We start from the raw sequence: 24,494 nt of genomic DNA, 5'->3' as shown, positions 1-24,494 counted from the left end.
AATGAGCTTAATATTAAAGCCTTGAGCCAACTTAACGTATAGCATATCGGTTGTATATCAGCATATAGTATATACTATATATATTCAGGTGGGTAGCTGCGTCAGCATGCGTAGGCTGCAAAGGAACAAGTAATAGGTTTATTCCATGCTGAAAAAAAGAAGAAAGAGAACACAACGTTTCGGCCGTGGAGCCTTCTTCAGGTGTGAAGGCTGAAGAAGGCCACCTGAAGAAGGCTCCACGGCCGAAACGTTGTGTTCTCTTTCTTCTTTTTTTCAGCATGGAATAAACCTATTACTTGTTCCTTTGTATACTATATATATGTACAGTATATAGTATATCAGTATATCATAGTATATCAATTCCAATACAGTACAAACAGAAATGTTACGACTGTTCATGAAGTTCATTTCACAACTAACCAGCTATTTCCTAAAAGCTTTATCGGATACAGATTTGCAGAGGAGATTTACAGAAAAATATGGAAACTTAAAAAACCGAGTGCAAGTACATTTCCCTCATTATGTGCATAGGCTCACACACTTTTTCCGACAAAGACATTTAATGTTGGATCATTTTGATCGATAAATGAATGAAAAAGTATATCCTTTTGCATGTTATTTGTTTTATTGGGTTTCTCTTGATCTGTTTTTAGGACTTAGATGAAGATCTGATCACAGTATTGTACAGGGCTGGGCTGCCCTGGCCCAGTGGCTCAGACCTGCTCCTCGATGAAGTGGTGGTCGGTGTCCTGCAGTGCCGGGCCAAGGAGAGACACATCGTCCGTGTGGCAGAGAGGCGGCAGCAGAACCGGGCCAGCACACACAGGGCTCTCGGGTCCAGTCAAGTCACTGACCAGCTGTCTGAGCACGGCTCTGAAACTCTCTGGAAATGGCGGCAAGGCAAGGATGTGAGCCGATCGCATAGCCGACAGTCCACTAAGTTTTTATCGTGGCCTTAACTCAACATTAGTCCTAAAAGTAACCCTGTACTAAACCTTCACCATAACTCAATCCTTTCCCTCAGTTCTAGTTATCACCCTATACCTCACCATACCTTTAACACTAATACTAACATAGACTTCCGGTAATTTTCAGTCACTTTAGTAGCCTCACTAAATCATTTCATGCTATCTGAATTTGAATTCAAGCAAATTAAAGAGATCCTTTAGAAGCCATCACAGATTAAAAGAGCTGAGTATTTTTCTCCAGCACTTTTCTGCACCCAGCAAAGATGGCCAGTCACAGACTGCCACAGATCTTCACAAAGAAAGGTTATCACAGAGCAGGCTGAACTCTCATCGATCACACATGAGCGCAAACTGCACCACATGAGGAGCACTTTTAATAATGAGGCAAATAGGAGCATCAATTTCAAATGTTAAAATTAATCTAAATAAATAAATAAAAAACTATATTCCTAAGAAAAAAACACTGATCCCCATTGGATAGTTTTTATCTGTTTCTCTAACTTTATAATCTTACCTTCATAGGTCTTAGGAGGCAGAAAAGCAAGGATCTCATACAGTCTCTGTCTAAAGACCATTGATATATTTTTCATTGGATTCCCATATACTTTTAGAAGTGAAGGCAACCTAAGGAGAGAGAAAAGAAGGCACTGGGAATTAAAAGCTTCTATTTTCAATGTCATAATGAAAAACAGTCAATAAGCCAACTTATAGTCGTGCAGAATAAGCTTTTATAATGAGTAAGTAGGAACTGCTGGAGCTCCATGGTCAGCTTGATGCCGTTTTCCCCAAGTCACATGACTCTCTTCTTGCTGCTCGTTAACCAGGCTCGGCTGGCGAGGGTGGAGAGATTTCTCAGAATCCCCCCTCAGCACCTGATGAAGCCTGAGGTCTTCGCTCTGCAGTCTGGTACACACGCTGCCTAACTAGTCTACAGCCACATTCAGAGTGAGCCAAATGCGTTCAACGTCAAGGTTGAGAAGAGAAGGGTTTCAATAAATCTGGCAGTCTTTCTTAAATGCCTCGTAGTTCTGTTTTGTGTGATAAACCATCTTTCATCACCCTTTTGAGCTACAGTTTAGTCCCAAGGATAACATGGGAAGGGAAATCTGAAGTGTTTTTTCCCCCCCCCACAAAGTCATTCTTCTAAATGCAAGTTTCACTCGAGGTGTCGAGCTTTATTATCACTTTGCTGCTGTTTCAGGCTGCCCCTCTCAAACAGCACCCCCCCTCCCCTCAGGTTCGTTTGGCCAACTCAAACGTATGATCACCTGCGCTCAAGCAAGCACTTTGACCTCCCACTTGGGAGGTCCCACATCACTGCTAACAAAAGAGAAAGGTGTGCAAGTGAAAAGAATGGGCATAAACAGCACCTGAACAAATAAACCAGGCACGAGCCTATTTCCAAGCTCAGCTGAGTCTTTGCCCCAACATGCGACAGGACCACCACATTCACAGCCCCCTGTCCAGTGTCCAGCCATAGCCTCCGTGTCCCAGCGGTCCCAGACAGAGCGGCGACTACTTACTGCGTTAATAAAGCTACGGCACAGGTCAGGGGCGGCAGCAGCCGGCCGATGACATCATCGTTGAGGAGATCTCCACAGTGCACGACAAAGTTCTTCATCGCTGGACAAGAGGAGGGAGGACAGCGTGTGTGAGACCCCCCCAACCCCAAAACGACACAATGCACTAAAAACCACTTCTCCAAATGTATAAATAATTGTAAATCAAGCCATGACTGAAGCTGTGGATTTGAGATTGATTCTTACTGGTAAAAAAAAACACTCCACTAATTGGTCCTGCATAGAACCAGGTATTGCAGTAATGCAAAAACATTTTAGAAACCATTTGAATGTTTATAAATTATTCATTTGCATGTGAGAAAAAAACTCTAATGTCCTTTTTAATCAAACTGTTTAAGCAGCAGGCACATTTATGAATATTATACTATTTTTTGAATATCTGAAAATCCGGAGAAGACCAAGACGTCTGGAAGGGGACAGATATAGAAAACTCAATTACCATCAACTCACAGCAAACATGAGCAAAACAGTGTCCTCACAATTTTGCTCTACTTGAGCAAGGAATTTCAGGCAAGGACCGAGGCATTAAGCCCATGTGTTACCTTGTTCTGAAAGTGAGCAGGCATGAAAAATCCAGCAGGGGGCAGTGTGATCGTCTGACCAATCGGTGCGGGTGGACTTTGAACCTACCACATAGGGCTCCTGCCCGGCCCTCCAGGGTCACCTGCCAGGTGAAAGAGTCTCCACGGCTGCGCTCCGTGTCCAGATCCTTAACGGACAAAGGGAAAGCACACCTCCACAGCAGCAGGATCCTGGGAACGTGGCACTCGACAACAGCGGGCCCTGCCCCAGATTGAAAGACATCCCGTTTATTCCAAAAGATTTATTTCAGGCTCCTGGCCTTAGAACCCCATCGTTCCCAAGGTTAGCTTCTCCACTTCAGAGCTAAGATTCCTCATTCCAACAGCGGCTTCTGGCAAGATCCAATTTCTAAATTCTAGATAATAGCTCACTGCTTTAAAAAATAATGCAATTATGGAAAAAACATCTTACCTAATGTCATTAATGCTGACAGCAGGAGCCAGCCAGCTTGAGTGCGCTGGACAGAGATGCGGCTGTTCTGGACGGCAGATCGAAGCAAGTCCTCTGCCAAGCCAATTACTACCTGAAAATCCCAGAAGACAGAGGGCAGAAATAAATAGTTTTTAAACCAGTACCAGACGCTACCGTGTCACTTGGGAATAGTGTGATAATTTCACTCGCAAAAGTCTCAAAGGATGCTGGAGTTTCAATCAATAAATAATTACGAGGTACAGGTGCCAGGGTACGAGGAGCAGGCTATTAATACATCACTGCCCTGGCTCTCTTCTGCCTTGTGTTATATCAGCCAAGAGGAACCAGTGTCAGCAGTCGCAGCTGCACAGTCTTACCAGCTTCCAAATTCCCACACAGACTCGAGGAAACTTTTTTCACCACTCCGCAACTTGTCAAAACCTCCCAGCCTTCCTCACCCGTATCACACCCATCTCTCAGTTAATCACATACTAATACTATCCTGTTTGACACACAGAACCAGCAACTTTTACTGAAGGTGCCAGCAAATATTCTACACGCGTCGGACACGGATCACTGCTTTCTTTCCGATTTTCCTTTGATTTCCTGTCCGAGTCAGTTTACCCCTCTCCCGGTGACAGCCCTACCTCGCCCTTGCCGTGCGGGATGCCCAGAGGGCAGTGCTGCACGGCGCCCAGCAGGGCGGCGATGGCGGCGCTGTACCCAGCCACGGCCTCCGGACAGGACTTCAGCGCGTGCAGCCGCTCGGCGCAGCGGTCCAGCGCCGGGGAGAGCTGGGAGGGCAGCGCCACGGCCACACAGCGCAGGCACCACGCTGCGGCCAGCCGCGCCGACGCGCTGGGGTGGAGCAGCACGGACACCGCCGCGTCCAGGACCCCTGCGGACGACACGGCGCAGCGAGCTGCGTGAGACGCCCGCTGCCCCGTGCCTTTGCAGACAGGCGGGCCCCGGGGCGCGAGCAGTCACAGCGCAGTCCAGTGAACGCTTGAGATGAGTTTAACTGTAACGAAAATGGCCACCTCCGGAGAACCACCGAAGGAGACACAGTGATGGAGGTGTATTGCCCACAGTGCCCTGAATCGCAACAGTTTTACACAGGTTGTTATAGGCCCAGTCGAGCCATTTTATTACCATTAATGGGAGGGTAAAAAGTCCGCATTCTACTTATTACCCAGTGGCTATTCTTGATGTTGTCCCGCCTTTCAGCTATTTCTGTGGTGTCACATACAGCAGCAGGCATCCATTCTAAAATTCTCTCAAGCCGGGTAAGGAGACCAGGTCAATGACCCCTGGCCAGAGCCAGATATCCACACCTTTCAATCTGCAGATGCTTAGAAGCAAACATCTTCTGGCAAGATAAAACAGTCCTGTATGAACTGAGCGATGTAATTAAGTGTTTTTTTGAGGCAGCTTAGGAATGAATGTAAAGAGTTAAAGTGAATATTTCTGTGATCACTGGGGCCTTGCTGGAGCACTTTTCTGTGTCAGGGCCCTCACTAGCAAACACAGAAAGCCTCTTCTGATTTCACTGCTTTTTCAAGATCCTGCCTTTTGTTCCAAGCAGCAGCTGTAGGACAGGACCCTCAAGCATGTAGCAAGAACGCATTTTGGTTATTTTCTGTATGGACTGGCTGCCCAGAGCAGGGACCTGAACACTTAGGCAGAGGGCTTTGTCTTCTGTCTCATCAGACAGGGCGCTGGCTTGTGGTTGTGGGACTGAGTATTGCCTACAGAGGCCTCTGAAATTAAAATATTTTAACGATATGTACAGTTTAGCTCTTTAGAATAAGATGAATTTCTGCCTAACAATGTCTAATGAAGCCTTGTGCCAATGAAAGATAATGGATTATGGGTTTGGACTGATCAAAAACACCTCTTACCATACTTTTTGGTCTTTAGGTTTATTCACAAACACTGGGTTCATTATATGGCCCTGGAAAAACCCTGTGTCCTTGGCCAGCCATCAACACAGATCACTTTGAAGTGGATACAATACTGATCCAACATATTGCAAGTGTACTAGAAGCAGGACACCCATTGATAAAATACAACTTCACAGTCCAGGAGCAGAATAAGTATTTTACATGTGGCAGTTATTGATAACCCTGTGTGCGGAAGGTTATTGACTGGCGTTCCCAGAACCCAAAGGATCAATGAAGGGAGCCTGTGATAATTCCCCAGCCTGAAGTCTGTCTGCACCGTGCAGTGAATTAGAAAGCACTGAAATTTTACTTCTTAGCAATAAAGTTGAAACATGAGTTGTATAAATAATTGATCAATAGTGCTGACTCTCTCATGCTAGGAGCTGGCTTTGAGAGAACCTTTGCTTTGATTTTTGTTAGATGAAAGTCTTTGCATTTGAAAGAAAATCTACAACTGGGAAGTCAATATGAACAAGATCTACCACTGAAGGGGTATTTTATATTCTGTAAAAATAATTTTATTCTATTTAATGTTTATAAGGATCCATAAGAAAAGATAACGCATTCAGTCAGAGAAGAAGACATCCCAAAGATTAACAGTCAGCCCTTATTTCACTTGATTAATCAAATGAAAAGATCTCACTCACTTCTACCAATTTTCATGAAGTCTCAGAAATGAATTACAGAGAATCGCAACAATGTAAAAATTCACATTAGACCACAAAAGACAAAAGTCATAAAACTCAAATGCACAGAACAAAGTTCTAGCAGAGAGCAGGGTGCAAGTTCTATCACAACTCCCAGCAGCACCCCATGAACATGGTCATGGACGCAGGATTACTTGCCGGTCATTTCCTGCAGTTACGGGACATCTCCCTCCTGTACCTGTGCTGGCGTCCTGCAGCAGAGGGGTGGCGGTGGAGGCCAGACCCTGAACCAGACTGCCCAGCTCCAGCAGGGCGCAGACCAGCACATGCTGGCTGGCCGAGACATCCAACGTCCCCACCCGCGTCTCCAAATTGCTCTCGCTCATGGCGGCATCTGTAGGTTCAAGACAGAAAAGGCACTTTTCCCCATCAGCTGAGCCACACCTGCAGCTGCAAAGGAACATCCAAAGCCCCCCCCCCCCCAAAAAAAAACATGAAGCACTTGAAGGAAAAATAAGAATGCTATTTCCAAGTTTGCTTTCAAAATAAGGAACAGAAAAAGACTACAATCCTAGGCACGGAAGTTTAATCCACTGCAGCAAGATGCGTCAAACACCACTTTGTTTTATGGTATTTTTATATACACTTCTTTCAAAAGGGAAAAAAATAGCAACTGTCACTTAGTTGAAGCCCTTTTTAAGTTACTGAAAAGGGTATTTTGAAGTTTTGCATTCTGATGTCTCTCGGCATTCTTCTGCCAGCTGAAGTAATTATTTTCAAAAAGGGAAGGCGCTAGATGTCCTGTTCCTGTCCTATCCATCAGGATTTCTGTCACCAGTCAAGGAAATGTTTATTTTTAACCAGGATATTTAGGCCGCTTACTCCCACTGGGGATGTTGCGTCTTGTTGTCAGAGCAGGAGCGGTTGCAGGCGTGACCGATTTCAAGCTGACCCACCCGAGCGCTCACCTACAGCTCTCTTCTGTCGGCCCACCGCCTGGCAGATCTCCCTGGCGGCCGCGATCTGGGCCTTCTCCCCCAGCAGCCCCCCCACCGTGGCGCGCAGGACGAAGGAGATGCATCGGCGGCTGAAGATGGCGTCTGCCGGGGTCTGCGTGGCCTTGGGGTGGGACACCAGCTCCAAGACGAGCCCCAGCAGGGCCGAGAAGTTCCTCTCCAGCCAGGGGCCACCCAGACAGGAGACGAACACGACGCAGGCCTGGGGGACAGAGACGCCCTTCACCGTGACAGAGGCTGCCTCACCAAGGCTGCAGCTGGGAAACTCCCCCCCCCCCCCCCCCACCTCCCCAGGGTGGAAAACATCTTCCATAGCAATCAGGGGGAAAACACTGCACATGTACATGCTGCAACAGCTTGTACAGCCATGACCGCCAGGACTAAACCAGCTTCAACGTCAAACTGAATGTCACGACTTAAAGGAAATGGATGAACAAGGGGACAAAAAAAATGGAAATATCAAAGCTCGAACAAAGATTCTTCTGAAATTACAAGTGTTTGACGGGTTCCAGCCAGTGCTGTTCCCAACAGTACTTAACATAACATAACTTTATTAGCCCTATACAATTTCTTGCATTAGGAATTCGTCTTTTCACATACTCTCGCTCTCCATAAGACACAGACACACAGACAGGGAGAGAAGATTGGGGTCAGAGCGCAGGGTCAGCCATTGTACAGCGCCCCTGGAGCAGTTGGGGTTAAGGGCCTTGCTCAGGGGCCCAACAGAGTAGGATTCCTCTGCCGGCTGCGGGATTTGAACTGGCAACCTCCCAGCCACAGGTGCAGATCCTGAGCCACAGAGCCACCACACCGCCCCACTCTTGCTGTCAGCAAGAACAATACCAGTGTCAGATTTCTCCAATACGAGTCTCCTGACAATCAGCTGCACGGCTGACCAGGAGACAAGTCCACTAACTCAGAACGGGATCCTGGCTGCTCAGGGAGTCTGCTGTTCAATTCTGGGGCTCCCCTTTCCAGCTTCACGCAGACTACAGACTTTCTGTTTTTATTTTCGTCAGGAAAGTCAGTAGTGGAGGCTCACATTAATCACATTCTGGAGGCCACGAGATTATGTGGAAGAAAAACCCTTTCCCAGGAGAGACAATTAAATATCTATTAGGAATTCAATGAAGCGGGATGTTGTAACAAAGCCACATCTTAATTTGACAGCAATTTAATCAAGAATTACTATTTATCCGGTGCAGGAGCAGCATAATTCATTTTTTTCTTTCCTGAAGCCGAGTTAAAATGTGAGTTAATACAGACTTCAAGGGGATATTAGACAGAGGGTGTAATTTCCCACTATTGTCCCCATGCTATGTGAACCTGTTCAGTGATCTCAAAAGAAGGCAAATGTGTTTGGATTAGACAGCATGGTACTACTGCTGATGTATTTTAAAATAACCAGGAGTACTCCCGGATCTTGCACCGTCGACATACAGTAGCGGCAAAATGTTACTAGTGTGGAAAGATATTACGCATACACAAAGTTAAAAATGATGTTTTAGCTTCTCTTCCACAGCCTAGTACACAAATATTTGTGGGGGAATAGTTCCCTTGATGTATGTTAATTCCGACTTTGTTGACAGTGCAAAATGTGACGCATTATATTATTTGTTATGAATGAAAAAAAACAGCTTAAAAAAAGAAAATATGGAAATGGAGCAGAGGGATATGGACTGTGTATGAACATCTATAGACATCTTCATCCACAGTCCTCTACTAACGTGATTGCTACAGCAAATAAGACGAACGGGAAAACCCAGACGATGCAATTGTCAATACAAACTCTTCGATTGAGACTTGAGAAAATAAAGGCTTTCCTACACAAAATGAATGAACGCAGGAAGTGAACAGCCACTGCTACCCAGCTCCACCCACGTGGTACCCATCATCTCTCTAGCTGAAGGTCACTGGTCACTGTCGCAGACTAACCTGAGTGATGCCCACTCTGACGTCCCTGCTGACCGAGCTGGTGCCCTTCAGCATGTCCCCGCCAGCCCGCAGGAACCCCGTGCCCCCACGCAGAAACCCCGAGGCTAGGAGATCCATCACCTCCTCCAGGGAGGTCTTCTTCAGACTCTGCCTGGGCGCTGCTGGGAGAGGGAGAGGGAGGCAGGAAGAAGGGAAGAGAGAGAGAATGAGAACCAGCTGAAGTCTTGCAGGAGGGCAGGCAGACACTCCCTAGAGCTTGCACCCAAGCAGCGTGCCAAAATCGAAATACACCCCTGAAGGCAATTCTCATCTTAAACATTTCGAAAACTGTTTCATTTTACTGTAACGTGGACCTTAGGAGCTTGGTTGTGGTACAATATGCACTTTTTTGTCATAATTTGTCAGTGCTACACATGGTAAAAAGACAGCCAGTCCCGAATGAGTACCTGCTTTGTTCTCATGGCTAATCAGTCAGCTTCTTAAGAGTGGTATAAGGTCAATGCCTCGCTCGCAAAATCAGAAATTTGTAACACTAATCACATTTTAGTTTCCATTAGTCAGCTGAACAATCGTGATTTCTTTGGCTTCCAGCTGCTTCACTGCCCACAGCTCTTGTATTGATCTGAGACTGGGAAGGGACTGAACAGCTAGAAAGCAATCTGTTTGCTGACACCTGCTGAAATACCAGACACTATCCTTTCCTTATCATCCTCCATCATTCAATCGGTCGGGACAAGAGCTGTGTATTTCTGGATTATCATGTCCAATCCATATTACAACTATATTACCAGTTAGAGCCATTATCTGTATATTTTCATCATTTCATATGCACACTATATACACACACGCACACAAAATGTCACAACATTTTAAACTCTTTTGTGCTAAAATAAGATTACTTTAATAAGTAGGGTTAAGCAAACACACAACCAAAAGCGTATTTAGGGAATTCATTTCCAGTAGAAAGCAACAACAATGAAAACCTTCGTTTTCCAACTCTCACCTGTGGCTTGCTTAGGCATTACAGCTGCTGCTAGAATGGTGCCCAGAAGCTTAGAAACAGCCATCCGCACATCATAATTGGAGCCTTCAAAGGCCTTGAAGCACAAGGTGACCACGTTCTCCAGTTCTGAGGTCCGAAGGAAAATGGCCTCGCTTTGAAGCTCCAGGAGACACTGAGAATTGAACAAAAGCCCACAAATACTTAAATACCGACATTTGCTCTATTCAGGAAATTTAAAAAGACCACAACTACTGGTAGGACAAAAGGATAAACACTGGAGACCACTGGACTTGTGGGACAAATGTAGCTGATATGTTTGGTTTTTTCACAAAAAAATCAGCCTGTTTATTTAATGAACAAGTTACTTTTAACTCAATTCCCCGAGAAGCTTTAAATGCATCAAATGAAGATGGTGCTAGCAGGCAACCAGATTGTTAATAATTGAAGGTTCACATTGCAGTTTGGTAAACAGACACATTTTAATTTTCCACACATTCACAATTAACCACAGTTAAACCAGCCTTTTGTGTTTGCTCAGAAGTACTTTTTAATAATAATAATAATAATATTAATAATAATTGCTTACACTTATATAGCGCTTTTCTGGACACTCCACTCAAAGCGCTTTACAGGTAATGGGGACTCCCCTCCACCACCACCAATGTGCAGCCCCACCTGGATGATGCGACGGCAGCCATAGTGTGCCAGAACACTCACCACACATCAGCTATCAGTGGGGAGGAGAGCAGAGTAATGAAGCCAATTCATAGATAGGGATTATTAGGAGGCCATGATTGGTAAGGGCCAATGGGAAATTTGGCCAGGACGCCAGGGTTACACCCCTACTCTTTTTGAGAAACGCCCTGGGATTTTTAATGACCACAGAGAGTCAGGACCTCGATTTTACGTCTCATCCGAAGGAAGGCGCCTGTTTACAGTATAGTGTCCCCGTCACTATACTGGGGCATTAGAACCCACATGGACCGCAGGGTGAGCGCCCCCTGCTGGCCCCACTAACACCTCTTCCAGCAGCAACCTTAGTTTTTCCCAGGAGGTCTCCCATCCAGGTACTGACCAACTATATTTTAAAAAAAAAAGCTTCCTCACAGACTGCTTTCAATTTTTATGTTCTGTCTCTACAGCAAATGGCAAAACTCTTATCAATGTCAGACCGTCGCTGAAAATGTCAAGGCTTTAAATTTCTCTGGTTCGGACACTCATGTAAAATGCAGGGCTAAAGAAGGGCTCGGAGCTCTCACATTAACCCACAGCCTGCGAGGAAGTCAGCATGCAGCAGAATGCACAGTCATTTCCTTTGCTCTCTGTAGTGTCTGTTTGGTCCCACAGAAACCAAACATGCCAGTGAATGGGAGCCAACGATCCAAACAGACCACAGGAGATAAGGACATGCCTAAGAATTTGCCTTCTTCTCAAGTTTTTTTTTTTAGTGTCAAAGGGTCCCCAGCACAGGCATACGCGTCAAACTCTTCACAAAAAAAATCAGCTAACATATTTGAGATCACTTATAACGAAGGCATTAAAGGGACAGCAGAGCCTACCGGATTGCTCTAGAACACAAGCATATGAACAGCGGACAGGGAAAACAGTTTGCCTGCTGCGGTTTTAAAGACAAACCTTTTTCGACAGACAACACAACACTCTGCTATAAAGTCAACCCCTCACTCTCAGGCTGTACCGAAATCGACTGAGTCTGGTGATATTTTAAAAACCTGGGTTCAGCACCACTCCCAAGTTTTGCTTTAACTCCAATTTGATTCTATTACATCAAAGTCTAGAAAGAAAAGAATGACCAATCGGAGAAACGACTACCCTGCCATCTTCTATCAGACAAACCTCATCAACATAAGCCAGGCAAAGCAGCAGGCAAGGGAGCTGCATTTCAATCATAATGGTTTCAGTTTTCCAACCCCCTGGGAGCTCGTGTGGGTTACGAACCATTCATTCTGCAAGCAAATGGGAAAAAACACATCACCAGATAGAGGAACCTGCCATTTTAATGTTACCATGCTCATTTCTGAATGAAATGTCATTAACACTAAAACAAAAGTAACTGCAACCTACTGGCACCGAATTCTGTGTGCATCAGCATCCTTTTCATTCTTTCACCACTGCCCGTACAATCTGTCATACATCTCTGAACTCCTCCATGTTAACACTTCCTCCCACAGCCTCCATAGCTGACGTACTGTAGGTCCTTTGCTCATCGTTTCCAGGATTAAATCTCAGACTTCTAGTTGTAGTGCTTCTTCTCTCACTGCTTCACTGCCATGGAATGCCCTTCAGCACAGCCCGCCTCTTCAGAAACAGATCATTTGACTCTCTTCAGATCTAACCTCAAGAACACAGCTGGAAGAAGTCAGGCACTGAGCATCACAGGTGCGCTTTTTCACCTCAGACCTATCATGGCAGAACAAAAGGCCCCACTAACGATACAGCAGCCGGAGACCGAGCCTGGCTTCACCGCCTGGGCTGGTGTGCACGAGAATGGGAGCCTGTCTTTGTACCGCCGCTCAAGGAGTCGAGGTCTCCAGGCGAGCGGGGGCTGCTCTACCTTGGCAGCCGCACAGCGTACAGCCATGGAGCGGTCAGTCAGGCAGACGCGAGCCGCCTTGTAGATCTCCCTGTGGCAGGGCACCGCGCTCACTCCCAGGCCACGCAGAATCTTCTCCAGGCTCAGCATGATCTCATAGCGGCCCCGAGACTGCAGGCAGAGCAGAGCAACTCAATCAGCAAAGGTCTTCTCCCACTTACAGATCAATAATAGGTAAGTAATAGATAAACAGGGGCAGAAAGAGAAAACAGTGAATCATTACCCATGTAGTGCAAAGCTGTTTTGAAAACTGGATGCCTTACTGTGTCATTTTAGATCATTGTAAATTTTATCATCATGGATTTGCTTTTCTAAAATGAATGGGCGGCACTAGCTAAATTGAAATCACAGAATATCATCTGAAATATTTGCCGGATTATTCAATGCAAAGTCAATGGTGAATGTATTTGCTAAAATTTGATGATCCGGAGACCATACTCAGATTGTGCCTCCCATTTACATGAATGTGTTACTTTCCCACTACCGAAGGCCTCCAGATTCTGAGAGCAATTAACCTGAGATCTAGCTCACAGCAGGTTCCAACAGGGCAAAGAGACAGCCAGAGCCTCAATACTACGAAACCCTTCTAATAAAGAAAAAAGACAAAGTGCTGTTTCTGTCTAACACCTGATGCCAAGCTCAGGTGCAGCATGAGCAGGTGAGCGGTCAATCAAGTGAGAGCTTCACTGTTCTCTCACTACAGCCACGGCACGGTGAACATCGGAGCTGTTTATAATGGAGCAGTTTAACATTCCTGACACTTTTCATCAGTGGGCTGCAGCTCCTTACCTCTGCGCTCTTCATTGCCTTAAGCAGGTTCCCAACGGTGTCGGTGAAGGTGTTCCCCAGCAGCCGGCCCAGCTGTTCATACAAAGCACCCAGACAGGCCACTGCAGCCCTGAAAACACACAAGTGCCATCTGAGCGGCGCACACCCCTTCACTGGACAGACGCACTGTAGTGTCCCTTTGCCCCCGCAGCAACAGGCCTAGTCTCCACACTGTCTGCTAATTCTTCCAACACCATAACGACAAGATATGGAGGATTATCTGTACCACCTGCACACAATTAAGCCAGCTCTTAGGTTGTTACTTCCAGGTATTTAAGTCCTACATTCACAGTCTCCCTTGCTCAGTCACTGGGTCTTCCTACCACAACGCGCAGTCCTTGCTAGCTTTTAAACGTTTATTCCAGTTTATACTCTGTTTTGTGTACGGACTAGTTATAGGATTTCCCCTGTGTTTGGTATTTTCACCCTCTGTGATTCGACCCAGTTTTTTGTTCATGTCTTGGACAGATTCCCATGCCTTGAACCTTTGCCTGCTTTTTGGATTCTCTTTCAGATTCTCCAAAGCACTTTAATCAGCCTCTCATGACCCCTGCCCGTGACCTCAGACCTCAGTTTTCTCAAACAGAGCCTGAATGTGGATCCAGTCTCCCGATCTTGGATGCTTCTACCATCATGTTAGTGTACTGTTTTTTCCACGCTCATGACTATAACGAGCCTCCTGAAAGATCTAATAGATTTCCTCCAATTTTACAGTAGATTTCTAGAGCACAAGGGAATCATGCTCTAGAAATCACCCATTTAAGCTTTCAGATTTCTTTTAACGTTGCACAGAAATGGCTTGGTTGGATGAAAAACAAGAATTATTAATTGATTTTTTTAAATAAACCAAAGAAACATCAAACTTGTGTGAATCCTGCACTGCTGAAAAGAGAGACAAGGACAGCCCCGCAAAAAATAAAAAGATCACACAGATCGCATTATCCCCACCTCCTCAATCCTTTATCTTCACTTCATATGAAAAGAGACAGAAAAATCTCCTCATTTATGCCACAGACCCCAAGTATTAAGGACCAGGGACTCGAGCCCCAGCAGCGTGTTCTCTGGACTCACAGCCTGGTGGGCAGGCAGCTGGGCGAGTCGTCTTTGCTGCGGATGATCTCGTTGCACTTGTCCACGGTGTGGTGTGCGGAGAAGGTGTCCCCCACGCTGTAGAGCAGGGCCAGGTCATGGGCTAAAAGCCAGCGGGTGGGGGGCCCTGGGGAGCTGTTCAGCACCGCCAGCAGCTGCTCCACCAGCTTCTTCTGCTTCTCCTTCACATCGGCCTGCAGGGAGCACAGGACAAACCCACTGAAAAATCCCTGGTTTTCCCCAGTGAACCCCGTACACCACGCATTCTACTGAAAGAACAGGGCAAGGTTTTTAAAATGCCACCCATCCACAAAGACGTTCAGATTTAATAGATTGGCTGCTGTCACTGCTGCTTGTCTGGGTCATTCGTGTAAAAGACCAACACAGAAAACCTACCTCAAGCTCTTCGGTGAAAACACTCTTCCCAAGTGCAATAATGAGGCACGTAAAGCTCTGAGCAGGACATGTTGCATCTCTAAAACTGAATGGACAGCACCAGAGCATATCGTAGGTCTCATCGAAATGTTTATATGACAATAATCCCTTCTCATTACAGTCCTTAATTCCTCCTTAACGCCGGAGGCTTCAGTCAACCTTGCTTTCCCCTAAAGCACTGCTTACAAAGCCCCCCAAAAGCTGCCTGGTCAACAACAATTTAGATTTTATCCTCACAGAGCTGTTAGTCCCAGCTAGGATTTATAAGGGGAAAGATCTCTAGCTCTTCAGTTCAATGGCACTGCACTGGATCTATAACAATCATTTATTCTTAATTTTCAGGTCTGGAAAAGCACCATTATATCATCCTTAGGAAGGGAGGCTCGCTCTTGAATAGCTCCAGCTAGGAAGAGCTCAGGCTGAGCCCTGCAATACAAGATGCCTCTGTGAGTTTGGACTGCACTGTTAGCCAGCTGGGGCTTGGAGTCCCCCCTGTGGACACCACAATGTGTGATCCTGTCGGCTTGGCATGGTCCCTGTGGGTACCCCAGTTGGTGCCAACTCTGCTGGTAAGTATCCCAAGACCCAAGAGCTCTGGTTTCAGAAGAAAGCAAGTGGGCTCCCTGTACCCTCCCACATTCTAAAGGTAACAGTAATTCTAAATGTATTATTTTAAAAAGTATCGCCCTCTTGGACATTACTAAATTCACCTGCATTTTGATCTGATTGCTTCCTGTCACTCAGGCCTGGGGTCCTCAATAACAGCACTGAATATTGTAGAGTTGCACACTGCTTCTCTGAAGGAAAATACTAGCTACCAAGGGGACAACTCATTATGTTCTTTTCAAGCCTGATACAAAGCCAGACTGTCACGGAGAGATAAAATGCTCTTGAACATGTCAACCAGCCCAAGAGGAAATTGTTCTTCTTCAACTAAAATTAAGCCTGAACCAGCTGTCAGTCAGATGATGTTAACAGCACTGCATACGATACTGAAGCTACAAGAGCTTCTCTGTTTTCAGCGATGCAGATTCAAGTTGTTTAAACCCCGGCACCCACATAATCTTCAAAACGTTAACTATTTCCTAAATAGACCCCATCACTTTTCAATGACACAGTGCCTTATAGAAAATCACCTGGCACTTGCAGAATCCACTGAAGCCCGCTGGAACGGGCTACATCTTCACTGGCAACAGAGTGCTCTGTGACGGACTCATCTGTATTCTAAACCAGCACAGCTTGGCTGGTCTTCATCAAGCAACACATTACTTTATCCACAAAGCTACAGTTAGTGCTGGTCAGCCAAACCAAGGGCTTAGAGAACAACAGAAGAAAAAAAGTTAGAAGGCGACAGACATGGCTCTCAAGCCAAGGATGAGAAAAACAGTTTCGTTAGAGATGCATCCTGAACACCGCAAACTGTTTAAACCACCGAATTCAGATCTCTTACCCGGTCTGCCGCAACTAAAAGTTTCTTGAGGAATCGTAGCCATTCGAACACAAACTCCGCCTTTTGTTGCTTGCTGAGCTGGCTGCAGGCTTCTTCGTTCAGTAGCAGGCCATGGGCCAGCTCCATTCCTTCTCCCTCTCCTGCCCCTCCGCGCCCCTCCAGGAGTTCTGCCCCTGCAAAACACCACCAGCAAACTGCTAAGCAGACGCGTCCCTGCCGCTGGTACACCAGTGCTGCCCAGCCAGATCAAGGAGTGAAAACAATATTAATGACAATTACACTTGCAGGACAGTTCAGTTGCTGCCTGAATGCATGTTATGCACAGGCACCACTTCGTATTTGTTCAAAAAACACGTAAACGTTTAATGCAATGCACCCATTTTTTTTGCCAGATTTAGCCTCAGTTGAATTCTTTCGGGGCAAAGTCGTGCATGGCAGCGAGTCACGTTTTTCATTTTAAAACCAGAAACCCTCAATGTAAAACTGTAAGCTGAGAATAAGACTGCATGCAACGCCATGAATAATTTAGAAATCCTCCTCCTGTCAAGCACACTAGAGCATCTGCTGGATTAGTTACCCACAATTCCCCCAAGTGACAGTTTTTTTTGCAGGGATCCACCCTGCAGACAGACAGGTCTGGGCCCCACTCCACCTCCTGCTCCAGAAGCCCAAATCACAGGCCAGGACAGCCACTGCCTCCTGAAGGCCAAATCTCACAGGTACCTGTCACACATGCTGACAATACAAACGTATCGCAGGGCTGTCAATAATGGCCAGTCTAGAAGAGAAGATCCCATGGGTTGGACTTGGCGCTTCAAGTCAGGCTAGTAACGCTTCAAGTCAGAGTAAGCATGGGACAAGATATTTAATGATCCATTTCGGGTCTTGGTTCTAGATTTTCACCATTCTATTTATTATTCGAATGGAGAAATTATTCTTTCTAAACAGTGGATCTTGCATTAAAACAATCAAAGTGCAAGTAAAAAAATATTCAGTCCATTCATACTCACCAAAATGTCTACATTCATCTTTTACATAATCAAACCTTAATACTTTTAATTCTATTCTATCATGATTTTACTCATATGCTACATTTTAAGCCAGTGCTGTGACCATATTTTCAGGTTTAATTCTTTAAACTACAAAGCTATAAAGTACATTGAAATTTGATTTTTCATAAATTCTATACAACTTCAGTTTCTTCTACAAAGTATTTCCTGTTGTAAAAATCACTCCACTTTCACTTCAAAGCATAATGCATAATAGCAAGGCCTAATCCTTGCATAACTTTGGAAACAGGGTTTTAAATTCAGTTGTGTAAAACTGCAACGGGCACTCTAGTATTATAGGGTTATTTTTTTTAAAGAAAATATTACTTTTGACTTGAATGCATTTGACATTCTCCTAAGATACTGCTTGATTGGCTTTGACCTCACATCTGTAGATTCAGGGCTGTGTCTTATTCACGTCTTATCTTATTCAATGATGAGAATAGTAAAACACACCACGCAAAAGAGATACTGCTGTGTGCAACCATATGCTACATCATTACACCCCACATGAACACAGCTCTCAGCTCACAGGGCTGGTTACTGGATCAGCAGCAGTAAGACGATGTTGGCATGGAGCTTCTGGATGCACTTCTGCTCTTCTTCAGTAAGACATCCAAGGGCCGTGACAGAAGACCAGGTCCAGCAGGAGGCAGCAGAGACCCGGCAGCATTGCGCTGGCAGTCCTGGTTTCGGTTCACAACACATCAGCTGACAAATCAATCTGTTCAACTGACCGGTAAGAATTCAGTAAAATATACACATTTTAAACTACTACTATTATACCTTTACTTGGGCATCAAGTTGATAAGGCATTAAACTGCTAGAATTTGCTTATATGACGTCATAACACCCATCAACAGCTCTTCTTCCTTCTGCATGTGCATTATTAGACAATTAATTCACCAATGGCACTGTCTTTTAATATGGCTCTCTCCTAATGGGTGCTTTTTGTGGTGAGGCTCATAGCATTAGGAACTGCAGCATGCAGCACAATCCACAGAGGAGAGATATACAGTGCACATTTGTTCGGTATCTTATTCCCCAGAAGCAATAGATCTCATGGTGCAAAGAGGCGCCAGTAAAAAAAAAATAGTTTTCAGATCAATGAAGGCTGCATTGAATGTCAAAAACAGGTTTGCGGAAATGTATACACTGATACACAAAAAATGCAACACAGGTCTAATGGATTTACTCCAATATTTTAAACATATCAGTCCCAAAATGAATAAATACAGATCAAATACATCAGAAGCTTTCAGGATGAAATGTGACACTGTCAAAATAAAAACACTATGAAGTCAGTATCAGGTAAGACCTCTCCAGGCATCAGCACAATCCTGGTAATGCTGACACAGATCTGATCAGGTTCTGGAGGCAGCTGGAGAAGTCAGGCTGGTCACAGCTGTGACTTGCTGATGCCACTGGCACGTTACTCCCACAGAGGGCTGCCCATGGCAGATCTCCAACATTTCTTTCCTGACATCATGCCATTGTAAGCACAAGAATATATGGAGAGGGTGCATGAGGAAGTCATTCAATCCCACCAAGGCTCATGGCCAACTGATCCAAGAATCTTGAAAGAAACGACTGTATCTACTTTGACAAAATGGCTTGGCTGCTTTGTTCCAGACTCCCACCATCCATTGTCTAGAAGAGTGTTCTCCGTTTAAATGCACCTTTCCTGTAGTTTCCACTAGTGACCTCTGCTTCAGGTTTCACGGTTGATTCAGTCAATGAGGTTGAACCTGTCGATGCTGTTGCCAGTCCTAGCATTGCACGGTTGTCCACTGTCCTGCTGGAAAACCGACACTTCGGAAATGGCTTGCAAGCTTGCATGCCAACAATAACCAATCCTCACTGCTCAGGCAGGGCATGGCAGCCTCTCTTGTAATTGTTACACGGAGAAAACGCATTTCTTTGTGAATGACTACTTACACAGATTCTTCACTCACTTTGGTCATTTTAACTCAACACGTAGCACCTGGGCATTTTTTTTTATGAACAACTTCGGCACAGCATTTTATAATCCCAAGACACAATGCTACTAAAACTACCAACAAGTATACTTGTTCATTATTTAAATTGCAAATAAAACCACATACGTGCCCAATGAGCTACTGATGTGAATCTTAAATCTTGCATTTTGATTGTGTATCCGTATATTTGAAGACGGACTGCTGAAACAGTATAATTTTGTAAATTTATCATTACACTATTTGAAATTTCCTACGTAATCATTTTCTTATAGATCCTGTTTTTATCCCAAGCAAATACTGAAAATCATGGTTTACAGACTAGAATCACTGAGCTTCCACTGATGTGAGACAACTACAAAATCCTACAAAGATAAGCAGATTGTCTCAAAATAACAGAGGCTTCATGGTCTTGGATGAAGAATTACACAGACAGGAACATCTTCAAAACCAGGCTTGCAGCTTGTCTCAAGGGCAAGACCATTTTCAACAGCAGCCCAGCCCCTCATGTGCTGAAACACTAGGTAAAAGACTAGCCTGAAACTCTTCTCCTTCTGGGGAGAGATCAATTTCCCTTAGTTAAGAAGAATTTGCATCTACATTCCAGGATGCATCTTAAACTTTCCGTGCTAAGCACGAAGATTCAGGCTCTGCTCCTAAAGAGAGAAGCCGATTTTTCTTGAAGATGAAACAGAGACAGTGGAATGAAAATCTTCACCTTCATTTATTCCCTGGAGGCCCACAGTACCTGTGAACTGTTGTGGGCAGTCACATATATTTGTTTAGCCAAGCTTATGACTGTCAAGCCTTAATACAATGCTGAAGAAACAGTACAGAACCTGTACAAAACTCCCAAGGCAGCTCGTCAAGCTGAGCTCTCTTCATGTTGCAGCTTCTGCAGAATAAGAGCTACGAGCTGGTGTGAGACAAACGTTGTGGCAGCTATCAGGAGGCTTCCTGGGAGAGAGCAGAGCTTTTGTGAAGTGATTCAACTGGAAGCGAGAGCAGTCACAAGCTGTAACGATCACTGCTTCTTTGCTCAAGGCTTTTGCATGGATCATGGAAACAAAGATGATATTTTATTCTCCTGCTCCAATAACCTGACAAGCCCCTGGTGCCTATCATTGCAAATCCACAAAGCTCAACACAGGGAAGGTGGCCACTATCGGTACTTCACCTGACCTGGGAACCAGACAGTGCTACACAGGTTACATCACACATCTGAACTGCACAACATTCCTACAGTAGTTACACCAATCATGACAGCAGCCTGCCAGGTTAAACTGATGCAACAGCTCAGCAAAAGATACTGCGCTCACAACTCGTCAATTTTAGATATTAATGTCAAACACGCTCACTTCACAATGCAGCAACGAGGGGGAATTGGGAATTATCCAGTAATGCTCAGGTTGTGAAGTAATTTTTGGTATCACGTCTCTGAAGCCAGGACACGTTCAGGGTGGCTGATGAGGCAGAGATGAACCCTCTGCTACTCTTAAATACATATTTGCAGCTCCTCGTAAATTTATCTCCAACCTGTGGGAATCATACCCAGCCCCTGACAGCACGACTCACCCTACACAGTGTGCCCCATTACCGAGGTGTGCATTCAGAATACAATATCCAGCCAAGTCAGACTGTAGGATTCAGCTACCTCTCTTTAAACATGTTAAATCCCACGCATAACTCTAACCTTCTTTCCTGTTTTTTTATGCAGCACTAACAAAATCACCAGAAGGGTTTGAAACAACCGGACTTGGTCAGAGAGGTTGACACTGCGACATATCTTACAGACCACGGCCCCGTGATTATACCGGTGCGGGTCCGAAATGCAACACAGCTGAAGTTAATGCTGTCACCTTTTAGTCGTTTTTAAACACACTGCAATTACATCACTCGCAGTTAAGTTTTGAAACTTGTTCAAATGTTAAAGAAACTGCAATCCGTGCGTTATGCGTATACCGCATTCATACAAATGTTTTTTTACGTTAAAAATATTTTTTTACGACTCATCTCTATCACTGTGAATTAGACCGGACCTTTCGATATACGTCTGTATTTCCCGACCTTTGCCGCAATAAATATCGTCTAGAAAAATGGGGAAAAAAATAACCGACTGGGTTTTAAAATCACTGCGATTAAGAACGACAATAAGAGAGAAAGTTAAATACTATTCACGTTTTTTTATTACTATAAAGGGCAGTGATTGGAATGCATCATGAAACTTTCGAAAAACCGAAACCCATTCAGCTTATTATTTTGATCTAGGGCTCTAACTTCATTTACACGAGCTTTCTCCCCGACAGGTATCGCCACTCGAACATACAGTAACATTCACAAATCACATCATACAAATTCCTAGAAAAAGAGATCCAGGCTTTCCCCTGGCACACGTAGACGTCAAGGGTCATATTTAAGGCTCGCGTCCGCAGCGGAAGAAAATGCTTATTCACACACAGCAAGCATAAAAACTCCCACCAAAGGGCGCAGCTGGGAGTCTGGGCTGCTTTCCCACCCCGGCCTGAAGCATACAGGCGGACAGCTTTTGCGAGAGATCCCGCAACTATCATGCCACCTAATTGCTCTCGGTGTCGGGTAAGAAACTGGACTCCCCCCCCCTTCTCCCCCTCCGGGTAACGCGAACCCCAACCTAGAGGGTGAGGGTGTTGGGGGGGAAGTTCTTCAGCATTACCTAATGATTCGTAAAGTTGGTGAATTCCAGCGAGGTGATGTTGCAGACGCCCCGAGCTGAAGGGCTGTTTCGGACACCAAGCGCCTCGGCGTTACAGCTGCTGTCCGGACTCCGACTGAAACAAACAGAGCGAGGCAGCCGAGCGCAGAGCCACCGAGCACGCTCAATTAGTTCAAGGCATGCTAATCAACCGAAGAGCTACGGAGCGACTCGGCTCACGACGAAATGGCACTTGAGATGGCCAATTTGACTCCACTCGTATGGGTAGATAGACGTGCAGGTGGATATTAACTTGTACTGTTAATGCACTTTGTTACAAATAAGGTAAATGGGGGCATACCGAAATGCAATGCTTGCAACGAAAGAAGCGATCGTGATCCTTTTCAATTAAAGACATTCACTCAAGAATATTTAACGTTGAACAACCAAGCACACGTGTGCAATTTAGAATTTAAAATAAAAAGTGCACTAAATATATTGAAATGACAAACATTACCAAAGCTTTTGTTTTTTATGAAGAATATAATATACATGTACTGTTTGCGTAAATCTTGTAAAGTTTATATTTACCAGAACTGTCAATTAAAGGGTATGCTGAATTATTTTTTGACGCTATAAATATTACGTAAACGGTAAAAATCAAACTTACCAGTTTTTTTTTTTTGCTTTCAAGTAAACCGAAAATCCTGGTATCCTGTCAAAGGAAAAACAGCGCGGGGGTGTGCTCACTGTATAGCCTTTGAAAGATATTTACATTCTAAAAAATCCCTCTGTATTTTAAGATTACAGGTGGTAATTTATATATCCACAAACGAGAAAAAGAATCAAAACCTATCATCACTTTAATACGGTCCTGGCGAAATGTGTAGGGGAGTCTTATTCACGATTAACTGAGCACCCATCGCTAAAAGAATAATATGCTCCGCAAACCAGTAGCGCAGTTGGAGATGTGGAACCGGAAACAGAATATTTGATGGGATGCGCAAAAAGCGCACAGAGGCAACATGAGCTGTGAGATCACACGCACTATAATCTTCCATTCCCAGAGGCAGAAACCCAGCCGAATAAAGCCGCGGGGTTTGAAGCAGACATAACTGCAATGAAGAGACATGCACACGATTTAGGACAGTGAACATGAGAAGCGTGTAACACGTGAGAAGGCGCAAAGAAATGACATCTGTTGGGCTTCTTGAACAGTAACCCTGCGGGCTTTGACAAAGCAGCCCTGGCTTTACAGGGTCCTCACAATATGGTATATGCAAAAGGCGAGTCCTGAGGATAAATAGGGTCTAGTCCAATAAGATTTCCACAGGGTATATAGGATTCAGTGTTAATGACATTGACCTGCATGCCTTACTGCATGCACTCACCACTTCTCATCTACTGTACTTGATTAAGATTCTTTTACAGTCAGAAAAAAATCTAATATAAGAATGTTTACTGATACTCTGTGATATGAGGAAAGAAATTAGGAAACTTTCAAGTGAAAGACACATTCTATTCAACCCTGTTTAAGATAAGATAAGATCACTTTAGTGGCCATATACAATTTCTCGTATGGGGAATTTGTCTTTTCACATACCTCAACTTGCTCTCCATGAGACACACAGACAGGGAGAGAAGCTGGGGGTCAGAGCACAGGGTCAGCCACTGTACAGCACCCCTGGAGCAGTTGGGGTTAAGAGACTTGCTCAGGGGCCCAATGGAGTAAGATTCCTCTGCTGGCTACAGGATTTGAACCAGCAACCTCCCCGACACAGGCACAGATCCTTAGCCACAGAGCCACCACTCTGCAAGTGGACAGCAACAGTGTTTCAGGATTTATAGCCATCTTTAACTAATTAAAGCAGTGATTACTCTGAGAAATAGGCTAGAATGAAAAGTAACGGCACCACGTTTAGGATGAGAGATAGTGACCTTTGGTCTGTATCCCGCCATGTTCAGTAACATGGAGATGAGCAAGGCTTTGAAATGACAGTTCAGTTGAGTTCATTCCCTTATTAACGAACTGAATTAAGCTTGTTCTAAACTGAGGTACACTTGTCTCATATCATCTCAAACTGAATAAAATTCAAAAGGCTTCCGTAACAAATTGGCACTTTAAAATGTCCGATATTGTAAATTAAACCAGTCTTTTCAATAATGCAAATCATAATCTGTGCATGACTTGGAAGCTTATAGAAGTGCTCAGTTCTTTACCAGAGTGCCAAATTAGTGACTTCCAGTTCCAATATTAATGTGTACAAACATCACCTGTGCATTAACTAAAGCCAAACAAT

The 24,494-nt window shown here is 44.7% G+C and overlaps 1 protein-coding gene across 1 annotated transcript in view; it reads right to left on the bottom strand.

The window, feature by feature from the left end:
- heatr5a (HEAT repeat containing 5a) overlaps positions 1–22,303 on the bottom strand; it is a 41,514-nt gene extending 19,211 nt beyond the window's left edge. Inside the window, exons 1-15 of the mRNA XM_088925934.1 lie at positions 22,216–22,303; positions 16,499–16,671; positions 14,596–14,807; positions 13,486–13,594; positions 12,658–12,807; positions 10,086–10,257; positions 9,083–9,240; positions 7,100–7,349; positions 6,370–6,525; positions 4,189–4,439; positions 3,542–3,653; positions 3,179–3,331; positions 2,492–2,591; positions 1,483–1,592; positions 720–883 (exon numbers count right to left, since the gene is read on the bottom strand). Of these exons, the coding sequence (XP_088782060.1) occupies positions 720–883; positions 1,483–1,592; positions 2,492–2,591; positions 3,179–3,331; positions 3,542–3,653; positions 4,189–4,439; positions 6,370–6,525; positions 7,100–7,349; positions 9,083–9,240; positions 10,086–10,257; positions 12,658–12,807; positions 13,486–13,594; positions 14,596–14,807; positions 16,499–16,624 (2,223 nt within the window). The 5' untranslated portion in view covers positions 16,625–16,671; positions 22,216–22,303. The remainder of the gene's footprint in view (positions 1–719; positions 884–1,482; positions 1,593–2,491; positions 2,592–3,178; positions 3,332–3,541; positions 3,654–4,188; positions 4,440–6,369; positions 6,526–7,099; positions 7,350–9,082; positions 9,241–10,085; positions 10,258–12,657; positions 12,808–13,485; positions 13,595–14,595; positions 14,808–16,498; positions 16,672–22,215) is intronic.
- Between the last annotated feature and the right edge of the window lie 2,191 nt (positions 22,304–24,494).

Source organism: Atractosteus spatula, chromosome 9 (assembly GCF_055471065.1).
Source record: "Atractosteus spatula isolate fAtrSpa1 chromosome 9, fAtrSpa1.hap1, whole genome shotgun sequence".
NCBI lineage: Eukaryota > Metazoa > Chordata > Actinopteri > Semionotiformes > Lepisosteidae > Atractosteus > Atractosteus spatula.
The sequence above is the reverse complement of the archived record's forward strand: the minus strand, read 5'-3'. Positions and strand labels throughout refer to the sequence as shown.